The sequence below is a fragment of the Mustela erminea genome, chromosome 14, assembly GCF_009829155.1.
Source record: "Mustela erminea isolate mMusErm1 chromosome 14, mMusErm1.Pri, whole genome shotgun sequence".
Taxonomy (NCBI): Eukaryota; Metazoa; Chordata; class Mammalia; order Carnivora; family Mustelidae; genus Mustela; species Mustela erminea.
The window spans coordinates 8,128,095-8,153,394 of record NC_045627.1 but is presented as its reverse complement, the minus strand read 5'-3'; the positions used below and the strand labels follow the sequence as shown (position 1 = coordinate 8,153,394).

Here is a 25,300-nt window from a genome sequence, read left to right as displayed (position 1 = left end):
AATAGGCCTCAAAAAATGCCACAGGATTTTATAAGGGTTGTACAATTATGACTGTAAAAGGATAATTATCTTTGCCACTTTTACAAAGCATCTTATAACAACAGGAAATTTCATTTTTGACACATTTCCAGCTTGTGATTCACTATACCTTCTACAATCTTACGTGGTTCCAACCATCTCTATCATGGCAGGTGGCTTAATTTTTTTCTAAAATTTAATACCTTGTAGTTTCATTTAATTTTACTTACTTTGTGATTGCTCATCCTACTTGCCAAGGATATAATTAACCCTAATCTTATATTTTGAGATTATGATTCCCTTTGGATTTGGTATCCTCTACAAATTTAATGACTGTGCTTATTATGCCCTCCCTTCCTGTCACTGGTGAAATTATGCAGAAAGACTGAGGGGGAGAAAGCTGAGCAACGGCAACTATTGGAAAATGTATTTCATTTTCCTGCAATGTTAGACAGAGGCCCAAATTCTCCCACATTAATTAATGAGGACATATGACAAATGCCTTTACTCATTCATTCCATTGACCTTTATGATGCACCGTGTGCGCACTACACATTTTGTGATGTGCAGTAGGGACTTTGAAAAGGGTGTGTCATGGATTCTGCTCTCAAGGGGCTTGCAGTTTATTGAGAGGTAACTTGTAAGCCTCAAGGAATAATACAAAATAAAACAGAGACATGCCATAATGCTAGGTAAAGTGAAAAGCTGAAAAACTGGAGATGAAGTCATAAACACTTCTCTTGGGGGGAAAAGAAATCCACAGACTCTCATTTGGGACGTGATGGCTGAACTAGGATTTGAGGAGCTGCAAAGAGAGGGAGAGTTCTGGAGTTCTGTTGGGTGTGACTGCCCACTGCGTGGGCAGAAGGAAACGACCCGAGGTTGGGAGATGGACCCAAGAAAGGAGTATCAAAGCGATATTCAGAATACACAGGCTGGGGAGAATTTGTATTTCACCCATCTGGAGTGGAAAGGTCTCCTGACACGTGGGACATCTGGCAAAGCACTCCGAAGGCACCACTGCAGGAGTAAGGCTACAGTAACTTTAGACCAGAGACTTTCTGGGAGTCTCCTAAAAACGTTAAACAGAAGTATCAAAGAGCTTGAGGTGTTTCCAACTTAAATGCATCCCAGAACAAAGATAAAACATTTTAGAGGGATACAAAGTAACAGTAACCCATAAAATAAAATTCACAATGTCTGGCATCAAATCTAAAAGTCCTGAGACATGCAAACAAACAGAAATGTGTGATCTCTAATGAAGAGAGAATCAATAGAAATGAGTCTGGATGTGAAACTGATGGCATCATTAGTAGATAAGAACATTGAAGGAGCTTACACACACACACACACACACACACAGTGTTGAGAAAGTAAAGTAGGAGGATGGTAACAGGATCATACAAGACGTAAGAAGAACCAAATCAGAGATGCCTGGGTGGTTCATGGACTTGGATCATGATTCCAAAGTCTTGGGATCGAATCCTGCATCGGTTTCCTTGGTCTGCAGGTGGCCTGCTTCTCCCTCTGTCTGCTGCACTTTCTCTCTCTCAAATGGATAAATAAAATCTTAAAAAAAAAATCAAGGGGCATCTGGGTGGCTCAGGGGATTAAAGGCTCTGCCTTTGGCTCAGGTCACGATCCCAGGGTCTGGGGATCAAGCCCCATGTTAGGCTCTCTGCTCAGCAGGGAGCCTGCTTCCTCCTCTCTCTCTGCCTGCCTCTGCTTGTGATTTCTGTCAAATAAATAAGTAAAATCTTTAAAAAAAAAAAAGTCTATTTTGACAGAACGTCAGAAATCCATCCAATTTCCTCCATTGTCGTCTCTAAGATACTCAAAATAGCTAGACTTGTCTTCACACCACCACCACCAAGGAAACCCTCGCCAAGTTGTAAACTCCAATTAATTGTTATCCGACATTTGCCAGAAGGACAGAGGTGACTGGGTATTATTCAAAACTTAACTTCTTAAAAGTACGTATTTTCAGAAGACCATTAAGAGAGGTTTCCAAAACTGTGCCAGAAAAATGATCTATTTAGATATCAATTGGGCCAAAGGGTAGAATTGTGTTACCTGAAGCAGCATGACGACTGTATTTTCGTGTGTAAATACATGCTGTTACTAGTTTGGTTTTGTTCCCTCTCCCATCGTATGACGTTGCAGAATTCATAAAATATATCATTTCTATTAACTTGTTGATTTATATTGTAACAATGTTACTCACTTCTTTGGCAGAGAGAGAGAAAAAGTTCCCAAGTAGGCCGAGCGACAGGCCGAGGCAGAGGGAGAAGCAGGTGCCCCTTCCCTGAGCAGGGAGCTTGACTTGGGCTGGATCCCAGGGCCTGGACCTGAGGCGAAGGCAACTTCTTAAGCGACTGAGAAACCCAGGTACCCCAGGTAGAAACTGTTGTAAAGAAATCACATTATATTTGCTGCCTGTAAATGCCTACTATCCCCTGGGTTGTTGCCAAGGAGTTCTTGACGGTCACTTTCCAAGAGACCACATGGCAGTGGCCAGGCCTGCATGGACTTAGAGTGGATGCGGCCCCCTGCATGCCAAGCTCCTGGGAGTGCACGTAAAAGGGGTGAAACCAGCAGAGAGATTTTGGGTCCAAACGCTCCAGGGTGCACAGACTGACCTCGGCAGCCCAGAGGGTCCTACCCAGCTGTCAGCTGCCTCATCCTCTGTGTCCATGCAGGGACACCACATGTGTGTGCCATGTATGCTGACCCCGGAGGTGCCATCCAGTGCTGGAGACGACCCGCTGTCCACAAAGGGCTACCCTCCCTGCAGACCAGAAATGGAGGATGGGGGGCAGGCAAGCGGGAGGTCCGTGCACTAAGGGCCTTTGAAATCGGACGCACACAGAGAATCCAGGCTTTTCAAAGGGTATCTCTCTGTCCCCTGCAGAAAGGGCACCTTGCGATCCACATTAATGCAGCTCACTGAAAAATGACAGACGTATGTTTGCATCCTTAGCTCGTGGCTCAGGCAGTCCGCCCCACAGACAATACTAGGAACCCATGGCTCCAAGGGGCTCCTGGAAGGCACACAGGGCCTTCCTGGGGAGGGGAGCCCTGCAGGAAGCCCTTTACATATTTTCCTACTTTTTAAATTACTTAGCTATTTCCTATCTTTTCGGCGAAACAGTATTCATTGTTTTTGCACCACACCTGGTGCTTCATGCAATACGTGCCCTCCTTAATACCCACCACCTGGTTCCCCCAACCTCCCACCCCCGCCCCTTCAAAACCCTCAGGTTGTTTTTCAGAGTCCATAGTCTCTCATGGTTCACCTCCCCTTCCAATGTCCCTCAACTCCCTTCTCCTCTCCATCTCCCCATGTCCTCCATGTTACTTGTTATGCTCCACAAAGAAGTGAAACCCTATGGTAATTGACTCTCTCTGCTGGACTTATTTCACTCAGCATAATCTCTTCCAGTCCCGTCCATGTTGCTACAGAAGTTGGGTATTCATCCTTTCTGATGGAGGCGTCCTCCTCCATAGCGTATATGGACCACACTTCCTTATCCATTCGTCTGTTGAAGGGGGGCATCCTGGTTCTTTCCACAGTTTGGCGACCGAGGCCACTGCTGCTATAAACATTGGGGTAGAGATGGCCCTTCTGTTCACTCCATCTGTATCTGTGGGGTAAATACCCAAGAGTGTAAATGCAGGGTCCTTTATCGACAGAGCAGGCAGGACTTGGGGGAGAGGCAGAGAGAGCAGCACTCCCCCTGAGCAGGGAGCCTGATGCTAAGATTGATCCCGGACTCCAAGAGCAGGACCTGAGCCGATGGCCAATACTTAAGCCACTGAGCCACCCAAGAACTCTTGGAGAGACTTTGTGAAACAATCTCGTAAAAATAGGAGTTTTCCAGAGTAGCAGATAGGAAAATGAACATTTCAGTCTCCTAGGTGCCCTCAGGAGTATCTTTTTTTTAATGTCCAAAAATGCAGGTAGTTAACATACGCAGTATTGCATTCTGCAGTACAACTCGGGGACTCCTCACTTCTCTGCACCACTCAGAGCTGACCACAACAAGTGCCTTATCCATCGACCCCTCCCCAACCCACTTCCTTCCATGACCCCGCAGTGTGCAGGGATGCCTTCACCCTCAGAGTTCTGTCATGAGCCATCGCCATGGTGACCTGATGACACGCATCCAACGTTCCATTTCAACTGTCACTCTGTGAGCCAAGCCCCTGGCGGTTGGGTGAACAGGACTAACAGTCTTCACGATGGGGAATCTTAACTGCTGTTGTACGGGTATGTGCCTATCGATTTTCTCAATTGTCTTCTCTGGAGCTGGCTGCCTCCCTTTTACAGAGACAGGCTTCTTCTCTTTGGCTTTTCCTCTCCACCCTCTGATTCCTCCTCCCGGTTGGATGCCTGTGTTTGTTCTTTTGTCTAGGTGATTTCATTGGGATTAAGCTGCCTTCCTTAAAGCGCTCCGACGTTCAGAAAACCGTACTCTTTCTGAATGCCTATTTTAAACACAGTCCTACAGGGACAACACACAGGTCACATTCCACACTGCAGTCCCTGGATCAGGAGAATCTTGGTGCGACCCAGCCACCACATTTGAGGGGAACAAATTGCCGGTCTCCTCTTCCTGAGGGACATGACAAAATCGGAGAGGAAAGGTCAGAGGTCGAAATGCAGCTGTTTTTAGAAGGAGAGATGCTGGAGGATAGCAGGGTGGTCTCATGGGTTGATGTGAAGTGTTTCACGGGCCGTCTGCTTGATGCCTGGGAGTGCACGGAAACGGGCTGTGCGACCGGGTGGGTGGATAGAACACACGGCAGCTGCACAGTGGACTGTCTGCTGCTCTCAAAGGTACTGCTGGGCTGGGTTTTACAGGCCCAGCTTAGGAAAAGAGACAGGAGACTGTCCACTAAAACTACAGTCTCCAGAGGGGATCAAGAGACCTGAGAGTAGATAGGGGAAGCGGGCGAAAAATGAGAGAGCAGGGAGCGACTCACTCCACCCAGGGTAGCCTCACTTCCATTCAGCCTCCTCAGAGCATTCCGCACGGCAAGAGTGGGCCACTCAGCATCATCCGTCTCCTTCCTGAAACCAACCACATGGCCACCTCCATGTCCGTTTGTACCAACGACTGCTCCTCGGGACAGACGAGCTCTAGGCAAGCGAGTTCTCGGCCGGGTCCTATGTGATTGTTGGGAGTTTGAATCAGCTTGGGAGCCAAGCAGAACGCCAGGAGCCTAGGCTGCAAATGGCCTTCAGGACGGCCTTGGGGGACTGCACTGACCTTGTTGAGAGGTGAGGGAACGTGGCTCATGCTACCCGTTCCTGCTCCTTCACTAGGGCCCCACTGGGCAGAAACCGCCACCTAGTTGATGTCAGGGCCCCAAACACAGAGGTGAGTGAGGACTGAGGCTGGTCTCGTGGCCCTCGCTCTCCCCTACAGACACAGTGGCACAGAGGGATTTGAGACTGTGAGGGCAGCGCTTGGTTCAGGGCTTCAGGACCTTTTCTCAGGGGCCATGGGTTGGTGTCAGGGGCTCGGGGATCTCCGGCCACAGGGAAACAACAACATACCTGTCCCAGTTCCATCCTTCATCAGGGTGGCAACTCTGGACGGTCCCTTCACCACCCTACATTTCAGGGCCCTCCACTGTCCTCCACTGTGGCTTCACCCACAGCCAGCCGTCTAGCTGAGTCCCTAGGCGGTCCCTTCCTCAACACCTGCCGAGCAGCTGGGAAGCATCCAGTCCTCCCCTAGGTACCAGGCGCTCCTTGGACTCAATCACTTGGGACACTGTGGCGGCAAACAAACGTCTAAGCCAGAGGGCTGGGAAACAGGGCACAGAGGGTAGGTGTGGCTGCTCAATGGATGTGAACCAGGCCATCACGCATGCTCACGGCGATCTGTTGCGTTTCTGTCCTGTCTCTGCTCCATACAAGCCGTTGCCCACAGAACCTGTGGGTGTGGGAGGGGGCAGAATTCAGAGCACAGCACATGGTGACCCCGTCCTAAGTCCCACCTGGAGGGAGGAATGCCTGCTGGGCACCTGGCGAGTAGGGGCAGGAGACGGATGGACTACAAGGAAAGGATGTCCAATCCCCCTATTGGCTCCTGACGACAAGGTGCCGACACCGTTCTCTATTTCTGTGCGTCTCTCAGAAATCTGTGCGGAGTGTCTCCTCGAGGATGTGGAGGTGCCCCCACCCACGCCGCCCCCTCCACGAGAACCCAAGAAGAGAGTCCGGTTCTCCTTCCACGATGAGGTCTACACCATCGAGGACACCGAGGAAGGTACCTTGGGGATTGACTCATTACGTTGATTGGAGACACATTCTTTTGTTCAGTAGCACAGACATAACCGAAGCTATTAAAACTGCTGAGACACATTGTCCTCTGATTTCACTGGTAGCCATTTTCCTCTATGGCGTCCGTCCATCCCCTTTTAAGTCCACAAGTCACGATGAGATCCTCATTCAAACTGGATCCAAGGGGCACAGGAAAAAAGTGTCTACTAGCTGAAGGGATGGATCTTAGGTCTTTCTGGAACACACAGGTCCCTACAGGTCTCCCCAGGAAACATGGTTCTTAGATGTGTAGGAAGGAAGAGACTATGTTTTCCGCCAGGAACGCTGAACAGAAAAATGGACCAGAATACGACAGGAGGTTTCACGTTGGACCCCTCCTCTTCCGCCCATTAGCCACATCTTACATGGGTGTGCTACGTATCTTCAAAGGAACAAAACGACCTCACCACATTTGGGGAACTCAAGTACCCAGTAGATTCCACGTGGTTACCGTTCTACAAATGGGGCCAATGCATTCGGTGACGTCTTCTCATTCTGGAAACACAGAAATCTGCACACTAAAGTCTCACACAGCTGGGTTCCCAATAGCCCCAGACAGGCACTGCCCCCAAATCCATCATGGGAGGAAAGAACACATTCAATGGCATCCATACACATCATGTAGTGCAATTCAGGCATAAGAAGAAACAAACGTTTCCAATATTTTACGAAACAGATGGACCCTAGAAACCTAACACGCATTTTGAAAGCAAGCACACAAGGAAAGAGTAGTGTACCTCTACACGATCCCAGGCTTTGAGGACACTCGAATAGGGACATTCATAGACCCAGAAAGTGGAAGGGACGGTGCAGGGAGGAAAGGGGGAGGGCCGGTCATGTCACGGGTACAGAGGTTCCATGAGATAGGATGGCAACGTTTTCCCCGTAGATGGCAGTGCAGTCTACAAAGCATCACGGATGTCAGCAGTGTCACTTAACGGACGCGTACTAACAAGTACAACCGTCCCCAGTACTTGGATTCCGTCACCGAAAAACCCACTCCTCCAAGGCACGATAGAGGACTGATAGGGTCACACAGCAGAGGTGCACGGAAGACAGCTGAACAGGCCCCATGACCAGCTGAAGAAGTGGCAAGCTGGCTTGACTCCACAGTGGGCAGGAGGGCTCAGGGGACTACGCCCTGAAACCCAGGGTGTCTTGAGTGTTTCCCAGACAGACGCTGATGAGTTCCCACTGATGACATCCCCTCTGTTGGAAAGCCAAGGCCCCATTTCCTTTTCCATCCTGCTCCCCTCCTCTGTGTTTCTGTGTACACCACTGTGTACGGTGTCCACCACTGTGTCCACCACTGTTAGCCCACTGGCAAGTTAGGCCTTGCTTGGTCACCCTTCACGTCCATTCCCTCTGGCCCCGCATCCACATCCAGCAGACTTAACTCCCCAAGTCATTCCTGAGTAGTGCAGCCAACGTCCTGACAGCTCCTCTCTGTTCTCCTAGACCGGGTGGAGGGGCAGTCCAATGACCTTCCTAGGAGCTGGAAAAAGGAAGGTCCCCCAACTCTCCCTGAGGTAAGCTCACCTCTCTTTCTCAGAGACAGAAATGGTGCTTCCTTGATTTCTTCCATCAGTGGAGTTTGATGAACATCGGGCACTTTACCTCCCAGGGGAAGGGGGTGGCAGCCTCCCCTCGTAGAAGAATGCTGGGTCTGACCTCTTACACACAGTGGACCCAAAAAGGGTGATGACACAGGACAGCCTCAGTTACAAACTCCATGGGATCAAACACCTTCTTCAGCAGAAAAGGTTTCTCCTTGAAAGAGAACGTTCTGTCTGTTGATCAGAATGGACTTCGGAGATTGAATGATGCTCCAGCATCATTCAAACGGTCCTCCTGAACTCGGGCGGGGGGACATGGACTCAACCACGGGACCTCATCCAATTAACTGCCTGAAGTCCTGCCCAAACCAAAGAGCTGGCCCAACAGCAGACAGGATGCTAGGATCCTCACTGTGTTTCCTTTTCCCCAATCGCAGGTAGACGCTGGGAGCAAGGACAGCTGTACGTATTTAAGAGCATCGGGCTCTGGGAGGAAATCTAGAGTACAAAGAAGCCTGCCCCCTGATTCTGGGTTCCAACAAGGAACGGGGGTTGGGGGATACTGACTGAGACTGTCTGGTGAGGCACGGTCACCACGTCGAACAGGGCCTGGAAGAACTCGTACATAGGGAAGGGCTGATCTGTGTGCACGTGGGATGAAGGCCCTGTGTGCATGGGGGTGTGTGGGGGGGTGTGCAGGTGTGTGTGTGTGTCCCCATGCATTACGCTTGTGAACATGATTGTGTGCCTTTCCTAGAAGACCTTTCTCACACTTCCACCACAATCACAGTGTCACCCTTCCAAAACACTCTCATCACCCTGGCACACTTTACATACTCCTTCCCCTACTCACCACAGCTGTACCTGGAGGACATTTCCCTTTGATTTCCTGAGACGGGCATGGTGCAGAGATGAAGGGACCAAACCCTTGACCTCCTACTTGGAAAGCCAAGATTGGAGCTCAGGTTCCAATCTGAAAGTTGCTCTGGCCTACCCACCTGTGTTAGTCCCTCAGCCAGAAGGTCATGATGTACCATGGGTGCTAGCTAGCAAAGGGCCATAAGCATCTGTGCACACAGCCAAATACCTAGATTCTATCATGATCCCCGACAGGACGAAGCATGACACAGTGGTTTCCATGGACACAGAAGGCAGGGCAAGCTTAGAAGCCCACGTTCAAGATTACAGCCTAGTCCCTAGAGTCATGTGCACAGAGAAAAGCCAAATCCTTGTGCTCAAGCCCACATGGATGGAAAGCGTGTGGACCTGTGGAGGAAAGAACAGGGCAACATCGGTCATAGCGGGTCTCAGTGTGTATACACGACCGACCAATGGCAGAAAAGCATCATGGAGGGAACTGACTGTACTTGATAAGATTTCCCTAAGCCTCAAGAAGGTTCAGATTCTATAAGCACACACTCAAACATCACTGGTCAATAGGAAATCAAGGTCAAGCTTGGGTGGAAGCTTTGGACCCAACAAACCCAGAGCAAATCTCCTGCAAAGCAGGCCTACATCCTATCAGCACACACTCCAAGAACTCCTCTGTGTAAGCAACTTCCCACTGGTCAGAACACCTGGGAGGGTTCGGACAGCCACTGTCTTCAGGGGAAACACGCACACACACACACACACACACACACACGGGACAGCTCAAGAATAGTGGAAGGAATCTATCACACTCATCGAAGGTGCCGGCTGTTTATGGAAGCTACGATGTCCGTGCTCTCCAGTGTTGCACATGGGATTTTCTGAAGACAAAGAAAGGATGAGTGAAGCAAACTACTAGGCTCCTTTCCTGAGGGTTGAATGCAGCCCGGCAAGCAAGGCTGCTTTTTATGCCATGCCAAATCTTACAGAGACGTGATGCATATAGTCGCAGCAGGTGGGGATCTTGGGCCCAGAGCTGATGTCCAAAGCAGGAGCGTGGGACACCTTAGTGGCATGTCAGTCAGGAGAGGTTATGGGACTCGGTCCTCACACAGAAGCCAGGTTAGGCTTCCCATGTACTGGACTGGCTATTTAGCTTTGATCAGGCTCGCTTTAGCTAGAAAGACAAGAACCCTCTTTGCGTTTCCTCCCTGCTCCTCTCTGTCCCTTCCCCTCTGCACCAAGGACAAGGCCCGGCAGCAGTGCGGCCCATACCTCCTATGCTCCCGCAGGCACCCTCCCCCCTCCTGTCCTCATCCATCCAAACTCCCCGCCTACTTCCTGAGCAGCCTCACCAGTGTCCTCACGGTGCCTCTGTATCCTCCTAGCTCCCCGCAAGGACCTGACAGAAGAGCTACCCATTTTGAGGGCCGAGGAGGAAACTCCGACTCTCCCTCAGGTAAACTCATTGTTCCTCAACTTTTTATTTATTTAAAAGACAGAAAGAGGGGCACCTGTGTAGCTCAGTGGGTTAAGCCGCTGCCTTCGGCTCGGGTCATGATCTCAGGGTCCTGGGATCGAGTCCCGCATCGGGGGTCTCTGCTCAGCAGGGATCCTGCTTCCTCCTCTCTCTGCCTGCCTCTCTGCCTACTTGTGATCTCTCTCTGTCAAATAAATAAATATAATCTTTAAAAAAAATAAAAAAGACAGAAGAGAAGGGGAAAGAGAGACAGACAGACAGACAGGCAAAGAGCGCACGAAAGCGCAAGCAGGGGGAGTAGCAGAGGGAGAGGAAGAAGCAGGCTCCCCTTTCGAGCAGGGTGCCAATGTGGGCCTCCATCCCAGGATCTAGGATCAGGTCCTAAGCTGAAGGCAGAAGCTTCAATGTCTAAGCCGCTCGGTCACCTCGGTAAAGTCATTTTGTGCTTCTGAGGGACAACCAGTATGTCATTTCTCTTTCCACGAACTCTGAGCATGGCCAAGCCAGAGGGGAGAGACAATGTCCTTGGTGCTGAGAGCCTGCCGTGAGTTTCTACCATTAACGGACAGTGGATTGAGACGGGCACTGAGAAATCATCACCACCATTGCTTAGGCAATGGATGGTCGTGAGCATTTTCCACCAGCTCATTCTGTCTATGGGAAATGGCTTGGATATGAGTTGCAGAAGAAAATGGACAGGGAGTTTTGACATAACAAGCCGGAGCCTTTTCGGGAGGTCATTTCCTCCTCCTCTGGATCATAGACGAATGACCGCATCCCATCTAGCTTGCTTACGACACACACCAAGGGCACAGAGATGTGTGCACACGGTGTGCCCGGGGTGCGGGGATCCTCACTGGGTTTCCCTTTCTCCAACTGCAGGAGGCGGCGACTGGATATAGCCCATATGCATATTCCCCCATCATTCCCTTTAGGAGGACAGATCTAGCTGTACAAGGTAGGGCTTTCTCTCCTCCTTTGGTCTGGAGAGCTTCCCCCCTTCTGAGTTCCTCCCGGGAAGGGAGGCTGGGGCGGACTGAACAAACGGAGTGTCCTGCAGAAAACCAGGACCCTGTGCTACAGTCCCTGCAAACCAGTAGGTCATTCGGGCGGTGTGCTTGGCGCGTCGGAGGGTTGGGGCTCGTTTTCGTGTGGGTCGATGCGACGGGACCGGGCATGTGGGTGTGTGGACTGCGTGCGTTTCACCAGAAGACATCTCCCGCTGAATGGACTTGAGGGCACGGGTCAAAGTTTCAGAGCCAAACCTCCTTCATCCCCGCTGCACACACCCTGCTAGGACACCACATTCCTCGCTGACCCCAGCTCCACCTGGAGGGCTGCTCAGGATTCCCTTTCCTCAGACAGGAACGGGGAGAAAGGAAGGGGCCCACATCTGTCCTAGCTCGGGACGTTTCTCAGACAGGGTCAAAACACAAAGGAATCAGAAGCTACTTTAGTCGACCCAAACATCACCACCCGCCTTACAAAAACGCTCCCATCTTGAATGCACATAGAGGGAAGGCTCACTGGCAAATGGCCAGGAAAGCTGCATCATTAGCTTGGGGCCCGATCCGACTTCCTGACAATCTGCTACATGGCCAGGTTAGAGAGTGCCCTTCTCTCGCCTGGCTACCGCTCTCTTGTGAACTTGCCGGGTCCTGACTGGGGGAGCTGGGTCCTGGGAAACTGGGTCCCCCGGACTCCAAGGACACACCCACATGCCACAGGAAAGGAAGACGGGGAAGAATCAGCACTTTGTGGATGGGGACTCTGTTGGAATGGTCAGATCTCAGTACGTAGAAATCCTGGGTCTTTGGTTTTCCTGACCCTGCATGACTCAGGAACAAATAGAAACCTCTAGGGTACTTGTGCTTGCATTGAATGCAACCCTGCCACACAGTGTTCTTCTGCAGAAATACAATCTCCTAGAAGAGGCGAGAGGTAGGTGGGAGCAGCCAAGAAACGGTCTTGACCATGACCATGACACAGTCGCTGGTTGGAGGAACTTGCCTGTCAGTACGGAACGTGTCTCTTAGTGTTTACCCTTTCTGCTTGAAGAGGTCACCCTGATTCCACTCCCTGTAGCTCAAGTTCAGAGTCAATATTTCTCCCTCCGTTCCTGTTCCTTGCCCTGACCTCTCTCGATGCAGCAGCAGCTTGCTCAGTCCATACCCACGCCATACACTCCCGGGCACGCCCACCCCAAGCGAAACTCCCTGAGCTCTTCCTGCCGAGCCCCACCAGTGGACTGACCATTCTGTGGATCTCTCCCTAGCTTGGCTAGATGGACAGGCGGGTGAGCGTTCAACAGGAAAGAATGAGGAAGACGCCCCGTTTTACACCAGAGTGGTACGCTGGCCTTTCTTTGGGGGAGACACAAAACTCTTCTGGCTTTTTAAATCAAGGTCACATAAAAAAAATCTCAGCATGCACCACTGACAGGGTAGGGAGAAGTTTGAGAGAGAATCTGTTACCAAATGCTACCTAACCCCGAAGGCATTGCAGGGGGGCTGGGACAACCACAGCAGGATCACCTACCTACCATCTGGAGGGCAGGGAGCTTTGGTACGGGTAGCAGCTATTCCTCCTTACCACCTATTTTGTCCAGTGGGACCTGGAACGTGGGACCTCTAGGAAGAGTGGGCGCATCTGCGGAGGACTCATTTTGCTCTCCTCACACTTTGTGGCTCACGGGCCTCTAGCACACTTCCGCATCGGGCTTCCTCCCATCCCCCAGGGAACAAAAGAGCCATGCAAACAGGACAAAGCCTGATCTGATGTTCATACTGTTTTCTTTTCTGAAATCACAGGTGTCCCTGCTGGAAGAGGACGGCGGTAAGTATTCTGTACTCTAGAGTCACTCACTTGTTTGCAACAACCTGGAAAAGGGCCAAGGTCGGGGCTTCCTCACAGGCTCCACGACGAGAACCACCCTGATTCCAGGTCCGGCGGGACTGAGAAGAAGGGTCGGAGTAACAGAAAGGGATTTTCTGGGGAAAGACCCGTGGCCTCATGGCCCTGTCCCCAGAAACTACTGCGCTGCTCTTAGGTGGTGCAGCTTTGGGGGCAGGCAGTAGGTGTGCCTTGGGGATGGACTATTTCACAGCCAACCTAGGCCCTGTAGCTCCAACAGGAGCCAGAGTTTCTATTCACATCTCTGCTCCTCTCCAGGACCTTTCATCCTCCATCCAGGAAGGGCCCACTGCAGCTCAGTCCATACTGATGAGCTCCCCACCTCCACACACTTGTCCACACGTGCATGCCAAGCAAAGCTCCCCGAGCGATTCCCAAAGAGTCCCGTCGGGGTCCCGACACTCTCTGTGTCTATCCACCTAGATGCCCTGGCTAGCCTGTACGATGACCTTGACGTGGACAGCACAGAGGGAGAGGTCCCATTGTTCACCAAGGTGGTAAGTTAGCCTTTCTTCAGGTGAGGTACAGCATCCCTTGTTTCTCTGATACTCGCAGTCAGATCCGAACACTTCAGCACGTACAATGTCCGTGGTGAGGAGATTCTTGAGGGACCGACTCTTAGCCAGGGGGACCCCATTCCAAAGACCCTGCAGGAAACAGCAGGTTCGGTTACAGTCCACAGGGTCGTGAGCTTTTTCACGGGTGCTACTGACACCGCCGTGCCACCCAATGGACCCAGGGCATGCGACCTCTAGGTGGATTCCACATCGCTGCCCATGACCCTGCCCATCACCAAGAGAACAAAAGAGCTGTGCACACAGGACGAGGCATGACTTGATGTTCACCATGTTGTCTTTTCTGAAATCGCAGGTGGCCCGGCTGGAAAAAAAGAGTGGTAAGTATGCTGTCCTCTAGAGTCACTCATTGCTTTGGAGCAACCTGGACAATGAATGGGTAAGGTGGGGCTTCCTTGCAGGCTCCATCTTGAGAGCCACCCAGAATCCAGATCCTGTTGCAATAAGACTAAGGGTTATGTTCTGGACCGAGACGTGAGGCCTCGTGACCCTAACCCCAGAAGCTACCGTGCTGCTCTTAAGTGCTGTAGGATCGGGTGCTGGGCACGAGGTCTGTTTCCATGGGAATCCATGCGCTGTGATTCACAGGGTTGGTGTGTGTGTGTCAGGTGGATGAATGCTGCGCCCTCGAACGTGTCTGGTCCCCTCAAAATGGCAATTAATGGTGTCCACGTTCTCAGGGAGATTTCCCATCCCTGTCACGTCATGAATGTCCATTCATGGGAAAACTCTTCAACACCTACAACTGAAAGAGGTGTTCTTTCCTTGCAAGTACACATCAATTCCCCCAGAAAACAAACCCCGTCGCTAACTAGGAAGGACTAGACTGTGCCCCAAAGACACAAGTGTCTCCCTGTTACTGAGTCAGTGTCCATGGGGCTCTCCCGCCAAGGTAGGTCTCGGGCAAGAATGGTCACAGCACCTCCCTCTTGACACTGCACTCACACACACACACACGTCTCTGCATCAGAGGCCCCACGATGCGTCTTCCCAACCTCATCGGAAGCACTGAGTGCTGCGACACACTTCCTCCCTTCTGCAGGCGGCTTCCGGGGCAGCCGTGTGCAACAGCCCGTTCGGGGAGGACCCGCACAAAGGGGCAGTGGCCAGGGAACAGATGGGGCCAATTCTCTCCATTTCTCCATGGAGATCTACCATTTCCCTGCAGATACTGTGTCTAAGAATGCAACTGGCCTTCTCCCAGGGAAATCCCACACCCACCACTGGTCCTTGCTGGGGCTCCTGGAGGTGGGCCCAAAAGGTGTCCTATCCCAGGGGGAATGAGGTCTTCTTCAGGGACTGAGCATCACTGGGGGCACCTGGGCCCCCTCCATGTAGGAACGAAGGGTGCTCTGTGCATTGCAAGGTGGCCAAAGAGAACCTCAAACCTCAACATGGGTGACAGGACAATCACCACCCATTTCGCTGGCCATCTGTCCATGCAAGAGGGCCTTGTTAGATTCGGAAGGCTTGGGCCAATAGACAACTCAAGGGAGTTCAGTGCCTGGAAATGGAAACAGAGCCAAATCAGGGTTTCAGGTTTCTCTGGCAGCCAACAAGACTTTCTCTCATGAGAAACATGTATTGGAACAGAATCTGATTTTCCAACATCTCTTTTCCTCACTCGCACGCGCGGGATCCACAGGAGTACCTTTCGCTGCTTTCCGAGGACACTCAACGGGCTTTTCCAGGGTAGTTGCACCAGTCTGCATTCCCCGAATTGCATACAAAGTCTCCAATTTTCTGCCTCCTTCCAACATGGGTCCTGGGTTTGAATTCCTGGTTTGGGTCCTCGCTACCCTAACTGACAATGCCACAGCTCGACGCCCTTTGGATTCGCATTGCCCTCACGATGCCTTACATTGAGCATCTTTTCGTACGATGTCTGTCTGACTGACCGAGTTATTTGTTCCCTTTGCAGCACAGACTATTCCAGTCTTTTTCTCGATTCTTTCATTTGGTGAAATCCCGGTCTTCTTTTGTTTGGTTGGTTTTCTTTGTTGTTTTCCCTTTTTGTCAGTGAACACACCTTTTCTGAAATAAGGATTGCCAAGGGTTTCTCCAGTCTGTGGGCTGCCTTTTCACTCTGTTTGCTGTTTCAGAAGAGGATGCTTTTTCTGGGCGGTCCTCTTCGGAAGCATCGTGATGCCAACATGAGCACATTTCCTTGGGCATTTCTCTTCCGCTCCCAGGTGCCCCTGCCTATTTGTATGCCAGCACCCTCCTGTTGGCTCAGGAGAGTCATCGAAGGTATTGGAAGGTCAGCTTCTAGAGACCCACCACCAACTTCTTCATATTCAGAAACGCCGTGGCTCGTTGTGTTCCTTTATGGTTCCCTTATCTATTCTAGCAGCTTCTCTGTCCCGAGAGCAGCACATTGTATGCTTTAGATCAGTGTTGCACGGAATCCGCTCCCCATTTATTCTAGGAACTGGGGCTTCACCTTAATCTCTTCGGGTCCAAAGACCTCCAGCAGCACCTGGTGGGTGTGTGTGAGCCCGGGAACGTCTTCCCTTGATCAACGACCCTGTCAGGCCAGCCACTGATGCCCGAGCAATACGCGGGAGAGCAGGCCTTCTCTCTCGCTCCTGGTTGGTGTCTAGCGCTGAGCGATCCAGGAAAGAGTCTGTCTAGTATCCATTGTACACAGTCATTTATTATCTCAGCGCAGTACACGGAAATCATCAAAAGAATGAAAACGTCCAGTTGCTCACTCCCACGAGCCACATGTCAAGAGTCCCATAACGACTGGAGTTTCTGATGGTTGCGCTGGGAGGGGACAGCGGTCATGGGCATGCAGAACTGACACTGAGGTGACTGCTGCAGCATCCTGGTCTCATTAGAAGGCGTGAAATTCCAATCCCCGTCTCCTCCAAGGGCTCCGGCTCCACCAGCCCCGTGAACCTCTGAGAGCACAGCAGAAGGGTCAGGCAGATGCTGCACGGCCCAGAGACATCTCAACGCACCTGGGATGAAGGGGTGAGGCGGCTTCTCTCCTAACGGCATTGCTCTTCTTTCAGTTCTTACAGATCTACTGGTAGAGAGCATCGAGGACGACTCCCTCAGTGAGGGCGAAGTCTCTTCAGGTAGGGAACGGCACCGAGGAGAGGGACACTGGGACAGGGCTCAGCGTCCTGGTCTCATTAGAAGGCATGAAACTCCAATCCCCGTCTCCTCCAAGGGCTACGGCTCCGCCAGCCCCGTGAACCTCTGAGAGCACAGCAGAAGGGTCAGGCAGATGCTGCACGGCCCAGAGACATCTCAACGCACCTGGGATGAAGGGGTGAGGCGGCTTCTCTCCTAACGGCATTGCTCCTCTTTCAGTTCTTACAGATCTACTGATAGAGAGCATCGAGGACTACTCCACCAGTGAGGACGAAGTCTCTTCAGGTAGGGAACGGCACCCAAAAGGGGAACACTGGGACAGGGCTTCCGGGAACATGGGGTTGCCCCTGCCGCTCCGGAGAATGAAGAAGGTGGGTCAAAAACCAACAAGGAAAGGGATGCTCTGGCACAGGCATGATTTGCTCATGTCACGGTTTCGGGATGAAAAGAATAGACGAGGTGTCCACGGGCCTTTGGGGTAGGCTGGGTTTGTCACACCACGCGACTCCTTGTGCGGCTCTTTGAAGGATCTTTACCTTCAAAGCTGCTCGTGCCTCCCTTGGCCGCTGCCACATGTCAAAGCTTGGTCTCTTTTGCTCATGGCCTCTCGGGAATGGTGCACAAGAGATTCTGCATCTTTCTTGGCACAGGCCCAGACCTGGTCATGCTCAGGACTTGGCGGCCCCAACCGCACTCTCCTGTGCAAGAGAACCGTGACACTACGTTCTGGTCTGAGCCAGGAGGTGGAAGACAGGTCTAAATCCTCTCCCTCATAACCTCCACTACCAAACCGTCCCGGTTCTCTCCAAGCTGCTGTACCTTCAAGGGGATGCCCAGAGCTGCAGAAGGGAAAGCGTACTTCCCCTGGGTTCACTACACAGGCTCCCGTAAACCGCAGATTCTGCCAGCCTTCACACCCCAGCCGAGTCTGACCTGTGGACGTGTTCCCAAGGGCGGGACGCCCCCATGCAGCTACCCTGGAGAACCCCTGTCATAGGCCACGGTCCCCTGGGCCTGTGTGAAGGGGCTGCTGGACCTGCTTCACACACTTGCTGCCCCGGGTCCACTCTACCTCTCACCAGCTGGCATCGAGGCATAGCACAGAGCCTCTTGGGAGCAGGGCCAGAGAGTCACAGTTCTTCTTACAAACCCACCTCGCTGGCCCACAGCGCTGGCCATGCTCCCCACTCCCTAGGCATGCCCAAACGGCAAACGTTCCTCAGGCCTGCCCAGGGCCCTACACACACCCCGACCCCGTCCATTCCTGGCAAGCCTCAGCAGGAGCACTGGCAGGAATCCTGTGTTTCAGTAACCACAGCGCTGGACGTTTTCCAGGGCTGCCCTGAACAGCTGAGGGCGCCTGCACAATTTCCCATGCTCCTGTCTCCATTCAACCTCTGGAACACTTAGGGAAACAGAGGGCGTTGCGTTCCCTGAAACACATCCCTGGGAAGGTCATCCCAGTCCCTGGGCAGACAGGGGCTGTGGGGACGTGGTGGGCCATCTCTCCCGGCACTTCCCCAGCAATCCCAGACCCATGACATCTGCTCCCAGCACAGACGGATCGGGGGATTGATTCCGGGGGACCCAGGATATCTCCTCTCTTTCCTTGGTGGCCCCCTCCTGGACAACAATAGGACTGGTGGAGCTTGGAAGGGGGAAGGACATGGAGCATCTCTAGGGGAGGAGGTGGAGGAGGAGGAGGAGGACGAAGGAGAGCAGGGAAGGACAGGTACAAGGACAGAGGAAGACAAAGTCCCGCAGAGGCAGTTTTAGGGACAGTGACAGCCTCCAGGGGGGAAAGAATCACAGAGCCAGGCTTCGGGTCTTGGAGAAAATCGGAGGTGGGAAGAGCAGGTGGGCAACCGGAGACCCCCCTGTACCCTGCGGAAATCAAGCGACCAAGGCCAGGGAGGACTCGGAGCTAGGGACGCACCCCACTGAGGGCAGAGCCCAGCATCCCCAGAGCAGCAGGCCGTGGGTCATCAGCTGCACTAACTCCCCTTTGTTCTCTCACAGGGCCAACCCCAGCATCCTCACTGCTCTCTGACCCGGAGAAGGATTCCACAGAAGACGATTCCGACGGAAGGAGCCACCCTGCGCCTGTAATGCACTTCCACCTCCATCTCTTGGGCTTTCTCTCTCCTCTGTCCATAAGCGCCTCCTCCCAGCTCTTCCCCTTTCCCTGCTTTGACAATGCCAACCCTGGAGGCCCTCGTCTCTGGCAGGCACTTGGGCTTTGCATGGGAACTGCTGCATGAAATCCCTGGGCAGCCCTCCTGACCCCTTTCCTACCATCACCCTGACCCCTCACCGCGGACTCTGGGAAGCAGCCCCGGACAGCAGAGCAGGGAGGAGGGCTGGGAGTCGGCAGGGCACGGCTCACCCGGCTGGAGGGCCCTCGGGAAGGGAGGCTGGGCCTGGGTGTCCCCACTTGGTTCTCTGATGCCGGGGAGTCTGTGCTCATACCCACTTCTCTTGCTCTCAGCTCTCAAGAAGCTTTCCTTCGGTGGACTTGGCGCAAACGACAAGGGAAGCAGAAGAAGAGGAGGACTAGGGAACGGGGTGAGTCGGGCAGGAAAAGGGTCCGGTGAACATGGACACATGTTCTCCCTCGTTGCCCAGTCCTTGTTGTGGATACCTCGGCAAACCACACAAAACCCGGGGTGCTGCCCTAGCCTCTGACTACAAAGAGGAGAGGAGAGGAAGGTCCCAGTCCCTGCAGGCACTAGGAAGACCTGAGAACATCCCACGGGGAACCTCCACCTGATCCATCAGGCCCAGTCTCCAACTGAGTCATGTCTGCCGGCCACTCCCGTACGATCTAACCAACACCTCCAGTCCCCCAATCCTCCAAGACGCCTGGTGGGAGGTAGTGGGTCCCTTCGTGGCACCATTTCCCTTTGTGAGTTTCATACTCTAGAGACACTCCTCGATCCCTCAGTTGGCAGGGAAGACCCACCAGGGAAAGGCCACCCTGCCTGCTCCCACCTCGCCCAACAGCTGCCCACAGCCCGTGGACTGTGCGAACTCACTTCCCGTGGGAGTCGGGAGCACGTGGTCTCTGCCACGCCACCTGCAACACTCGTGTGGGCAAAGGTTCCCCCCACAGAGAAGGGCACGTCCAGGGCTCTCAGAGAGGCTGGGGAAGGGACAGCCCAGCAGGAGGAGGACCCCACCGTCATGGAGGAGGACGCTTAGGGAAGGGGCCTGAGGGACCCTGGCAGTGTAGCCTTCATTCAGCCCCAGGGGGCCCGCGGGAAATTCCCCTTTCTTCAGGTCACGCATGGGTCCTGCAGGGAAACCTCCACCTCAACACCTCAGAAAGACACGTCCCGCAAAACCCCACAGGCCTCTGGTAAGGCCCAGGCCACACGCCACTCGCTATCTCACACCACTCTACCCGTTGTCTCCACAGCTGCGCCACAGGACAGTGTGCCCACCATCCCGAGGCACCAGAGGCTCCTGGGGTGCTCCGACAAAGGGAGCCAGGACGGTCCTGGGGCCTCACCTGCGGCTCCGATTTGGGCCCGGAGGAGGATTCGGCGTGAACACACAGGGAAACACGCCTGCAGGAACGGCTCTCTTACGCCTGACCTCCGTAGGCCAAAGAGAAGACTTCTGGGCAGCCCACCAGAGGACGGCACTGGAGCCCCGAGGACGAGACGAGAGGACCCTCTGAGTCGGCCGCCACACCCAGAGGTGGCTGCCCGGGCCCTGCCGATGACGGACACTTGGAGCACGAGGCAACCACCTGGGCCCACAACAGTCTGTTGTGTGGGGAGACTGGGCCCACCTGGTACTGGGCCCACCTGGGACTGGGCGAGACAGCAGCCTTCCTGTCATCTCCCGTGTCTGCTACAGGGGCTGTCCCCTGCAGTCCCCGGAAACCCTGCAGAGCATGACACATGCAGGACGAAGCGGCACTGCCAGGGCCCCTTGACCACCCTGGGATCGGCTCGAGGGGCAGCAGCCCTACCCCTGCTGGATTCCCCGAGGGTGCCGCACCGGAACCGCCCCTGTCGCTTCGACGGCACAGGACCGTGACCAATGCTGGGCTCAACACTGGCAGCAGCCCCACAAAACGGGCCCCGCTCAGCCTGTGTGTTTGGCAGCAGCAAGAGGTTTAGGGAGGAGAGGCTCTCCCCTGCACTCAGCGGCCTCTTCCTTTTACAACTCTGACAGCAGAGGCCTCCCCCAGCTGGGCCTCCCCCACCTGACCAGGAACGACCCACGCGGAGGGACAGCTCTACGCCCCTATTCAGCAGGAAGAAGCTACAGAAGATGAGACCGTCCTCCTTCAACAGCCTTACCACGCAAGGCTCCGCACTGGTCAGGGGCACACGAGGAGGGAGGGGAAGGCTAGCTGAGCACCAAGCAGGCGCTGGCACGCCACACCGCCCCCCAACCTGTGATACGGGGAACATCCCTCAGGCGCTCTGACTTCCCTCAAGCTGAGGAAAGGAAAAAACAGATTCTCCCCAGATGGAGATCAAAACCCGGCAAGACCGGAGTCTCCCTCGGTTTGTAAAAGTCCTCGTGATTCTGTAGGAAGAGGCCTGCCTAACGAGAGCCTAGCGACCTGCCAGAGGCCCGGATCTCCGTTTCCTGAAGCCCTGACATCTCTCTCCCCTCCACGACACTGAGGGAGGCTGAGGCCGAAGGAAATGTCCATAGGACAGAGTTTCTTTTCAAACCTGCAGTCCCTTGAGAAGGACCTGTGAGAGGAGGAAGGTAACATTCCTCCAGGAAGCTCCCAACCATCTTTCAATTCATGCCTTCCAGGCACGAAAAACCACCTTCCCTTCACAAGAGCAAAGCCAACTGTATCCTGGGTGTCCTCTGTCCACCTGCCACGTTCTTGCAAAACCTCCCTTTTGCCTGACCTCCTCCAATGCCATCCCAGAGAGTCAGCCTACCGTCACGACCCCAGCAAGCAGCCCTTTCTACCCAAGGGTCGTATCCCGGTGCTTTAATAAAAATCACCTCCTGCCAGCAAAGCCGTCTCAACACTTCTTTCTTGACCATCGGCCTTGAATGCTAACCTCTTTCCTACATCAGTCCTGTCTCTTGTAGGGCTCCTGTGGAAACAACCCTGCAACATGGGCCCATTTCTGCCAACTCTTCCGACTCCGTGCACCTCACCCACTGCACATTCTGTGTCCTCCGAGGACAGGACCCTTCTGTGATTCTTGCACTCAAACCCTCACATGGCCCCTCTCTCAGTCCTCGACGTGGTTGACGTTGCCCTTCTGAAACTCCCCAGCATCCCACCCTCACTTTCTTTGTCTCACAGGTTTATCTGGTCCATAGGTTCTCATCACCAACACCCTATAACCCGTTTCTGATCCTGAGTAAAGGACTCCATTCATTTCCTTTCTCATCAAGCTCAAATCTTAACTCGCCGAAGTTTGTCTCACAACTTTCAAAATTCTTCTTTCCCCTAATGCCTCTCTACCAGTTTCTCTTCTCCCTTTTTCAAGCCCCCCGCCCTCCCTCCCTCCCTTCCTTCCTTCCCTGCACAATCTTTTCGTTCTTTGTATTCCTTCCTCCCTCCTCCTCTTTCCTTTTCTCCTTCTGTTCTGTTAGTCCCCACACAGCACTTCAGTACTTTTTCACCTAGTGTCCGGGACTCACTCTTTGTGTACAAGACCCAGGAGCTCACGGCAATACGTTCCCTATTATACGAGACCCACACGGGGGCATCTCAAAGGTCTACTTCTCTGCAAGTCAACAGGAAGCTTCAGGGTCATGAAACCTGGCCTTCCACACTAGAGCTGGACACGGGCTACGCTAAGCATTCCCCACAATCCCCTGTCATCCAAGACCCAGAGCATACGGGCTGTCCCACCAGAAACCTGAAGAGTTTCATTTCTCGGCTGAAATGGGCCTCGAGAAAAGCCGCCGCCCGAGTGTCTGGAAAAGTCACTGGCTTCAGCACGACTCACGGGTATATAGTCTTTGAAACGGAAACATAAAAAAATTTAATCAGCAGTTGACGTGGGTATGAGGCTACCATGTAGAAAGATCTATCTGAATTCTGGAAAGGAACAAGACACGCGACTACAAGTGGCTTGCAGGGGTAGACACAGGGACCGTTCCTGAAGGGAGGGGCTGGAACGTGTTCCTTGAGTCAGGAAGGGAGAAACATGAGGGAGCGATCCTACCACAGGCCCTAGTGTTCTGGCCATTAGCTAGGGTTCACACTGCACAGGAACCCAGGCAATGCTGGGGCACAGCACGGAGAGCTCTCACGTGCCTCACCTCACTCCAGGTGTGCTGTGTCCTGGGAAGACAAGCCTTGTATTTGCTGACAATGTGGAAGATCCCTCAGCCATGTGTCCCTGGTGCCAGGGACATCAGAGCTCGTTCATCCTGGATCGCAGCACACCCATCTCCCCAGGGTGGGAGAGCCTTTAGTCGGGGCTCTAACCTCAGGAGACACGAAAGAACTCACCCTTCCGAGGAACGGAGACATGATACACATGGGGGGAAAAACTCCAGGGCAGTGCTCACCTCTTTACACAGTAAGACCACTGGAGACGTACCTCAGGGATGGAAAGAAGGTAGGAGACCCTTCCTTCAGAGAGCTCTGCTCTTCTTCATGTCCAGGACCTCACACGGGGTAGAAGCCATGTGCTGGGATTGCTGCACAAGAGCTCACAGCAACATACATCCCTTCGAGGCCATGGGCACGTTCCCACAGACAGAAACTGGTTGAATTTCATCTTCAGGGGAAAGCATTTAGGCCGGCCACACCCTTAGCCAGCATCCGAGAATCCACACTGGCGGCAACCCCGACAACTGCAGTCAACGTGGAAGAGCCGTTCGATACAGCTCTCACATTTGGAGACACCAGACAACTCAGAGCAGAGAAACCTGTGTCTGTCATCACTGGGGCCCCGCCTGTACCCAGAGCGCCCACCTTGCTCACCGCCACAGAAATCACACAGTACAAACCCTTGTCTCCCGTCACTGAGGCAGAGCCTTCAGCCAGAAGTGGGCCCTTTCCCAACACCAGAGAACTCACACAGGGAGAGCCACTAGCGCGGTATCCTGGTGGGAGAAGCTTCAGGTGGGGCTCAGGCCTGAGGCTCCCGCTACCGTCTCAGAGTGTGCTTCATCCCTCACATGGGAGCGAAGGTGCAGGCACCCCTGGGACCCCCTGCATCATCGCTGTGGCTGAATGCCGATGACATCCCATATGGGAATCCCATTCCTCACGGAGCCAACACAGGAAGGACCTGGCAGGATTCGCACACAGGAAAATCCTCCCGGTCTGATGAGCAAAGGAATGGGCTCAGCTATCCCTTCTTCCCTAGCCAGCAATGACACCCTCACACCGAGGAATCACTGATCCCAAAGCAACGAGGGGAATTTCTTCCCCGGACACTCCCATCAGAGAATCACTGGGCAACTACCTCCCAAGGAATTCCTCGGGGTGACTCTGAGATACAAACTCAGACACTGCAAACACAGACAGCGGGGCCCCGTTCTGAGGGATGCGGAATGCGCTATTCCAGTAACCAATAGCTAGAAATCAAGCACATCTGCTCTGATCCAGGAGTACTTCCATAAAGGCCAGTCTCACCGAACAGGCAGGTCTAACTACCGTGCACACTGTACCAAGTAAGAACAGGGGACTTCTCCTTCAGGAGCTCTCACAACAGACACAGGTACTGTCTCTTGGTAGGAAGTGGGATCACGGGAAGTAACACTGCCTGGGATCCATGAGAACATCAAGTCGAGGGTGAACTCAGAGTCTCAGAACACAAGGTGATAGAAGTATGTTCACAAAACCATGAACCTATCGATGTATATAGATCACAAGGATGAATGGCCACAAGATTCAAACACCACATGCTTTGTGACCTACCTCTCATGTGTCCTTAATTCTACTAATATTGTCCTCACAAAGCGCACAGGATTTACAAATTAATTGCATGCTTAGAAATATATCTATTTACTTCACTTATTGGAGATCAAAAGAGGTAGCGAGGGAGCAAAAACAGCCGGGGTCTGGCAGTGGAGAAGAGGGAGAAGGGTGCCCAATACAGGGCTTGATCCCCCAGGATCCAGGGATCCTGACCTCAACCAAGGGCAGATGCTTACCCAATTGCGCCACCCGGGGTCTGGCAAATTAATTTCATCTTTTACAAAGATGCTCTTCTGGAAGACAGGGCACCAAAACCTCCACAGTTCAGCATCAGGCAGTGAGGGCTTCCTCCATGTCTATGAGAACATGGAAGCCAAAGGTTTTTCTCCACCACCAAGAAGAGCTACATATCTCTGGACCTGAGAGGGTATACAACCACTGCAGATGTGGAAATACTCCCTGATTCGGTAGATTTTAGAACAGGATGGCGTTCTTACGGTCCCTTCCATAAAGACAAAGCCTGTCTAGGAATGCCTGCGAGGTTCTTTCAGTTAAGGGACCAGCTTTTGGCTT

General features: G+C 53.1%; 3 protein-coding genes and 2 long non-coding RNA genes across 16 annotated transcripts in view; 3 read left to right on the top strand and 2 right to left on the bottom strand.

Moving 5' to 3' along the window:
• Positions 1-25,300, top strand: part of ERO1B (endoplasmic reticulum oxidoreductase 1 beta) — a 358,900-nt gene that overhangs the window by 129,614 nt on the left and 203,986 nt on the right. The window lies entirely within an intron of this gene.
• The window catches only part of LOC116573396, a 184,468-nt gene that overhangs the window by 42,829 nt on the left and 116,339 nt on the right, over positions 1-25,300 (bottom strand). The window lies entirely within an intron of this gene.
• Positions 1-25,300, top strand: part of LOC116573397 — a 154,322-nt gene that overhangs the window by 43,917 nt on the left and 85,105 nt on the right. For 2 of the 5 annotated variants that reach the window (XM_032313493.1, XM_032313494.1), the window contains exon 1: positions 6,251-6,299. The exons of 2 other annotated variants lie outside the window; for them this stretch is intronic. Coding sequence is in view for 1 of the 3 variants with exons in the window: in XM_032313492.1 (XP_032169383.1) it covers positions 4,261-4,288 (28 nt within the window). In the remaining 2 variants the exon portion in view is untranslated. Of the gene's footprint in view, positions 1-4,229; positions 4,289-6,250; positions 6,300-25,300 lie in introns of those variants that run through there. One more of the 5 variants, XM_032313492.1, reaches the window with a different exon arrangement.
• LOC116573409 lies at positions 939-1,472 on the bottom strand. The gene is made up of 2 exons (XR_004278781.1): positions 1,423-1,472; positions 939-1,038 (listed from the first exon to the last, which is right to left on the bottom strand). It is a non-coding gene; the product is annotated as an uncharacterized LOC116573409 (long non-coding RNA).
• Positions 13,595-15,351, top strand: LOC116573407. The gene is made up of 3 exons (XR_004278779.1): positions 13,595-13,668; positions 13,927-14,066; positions 14,789-15,351. It is a non-coding gene; the product is annotated as an uncharacterized LOC116573407 (long non-coding RNA).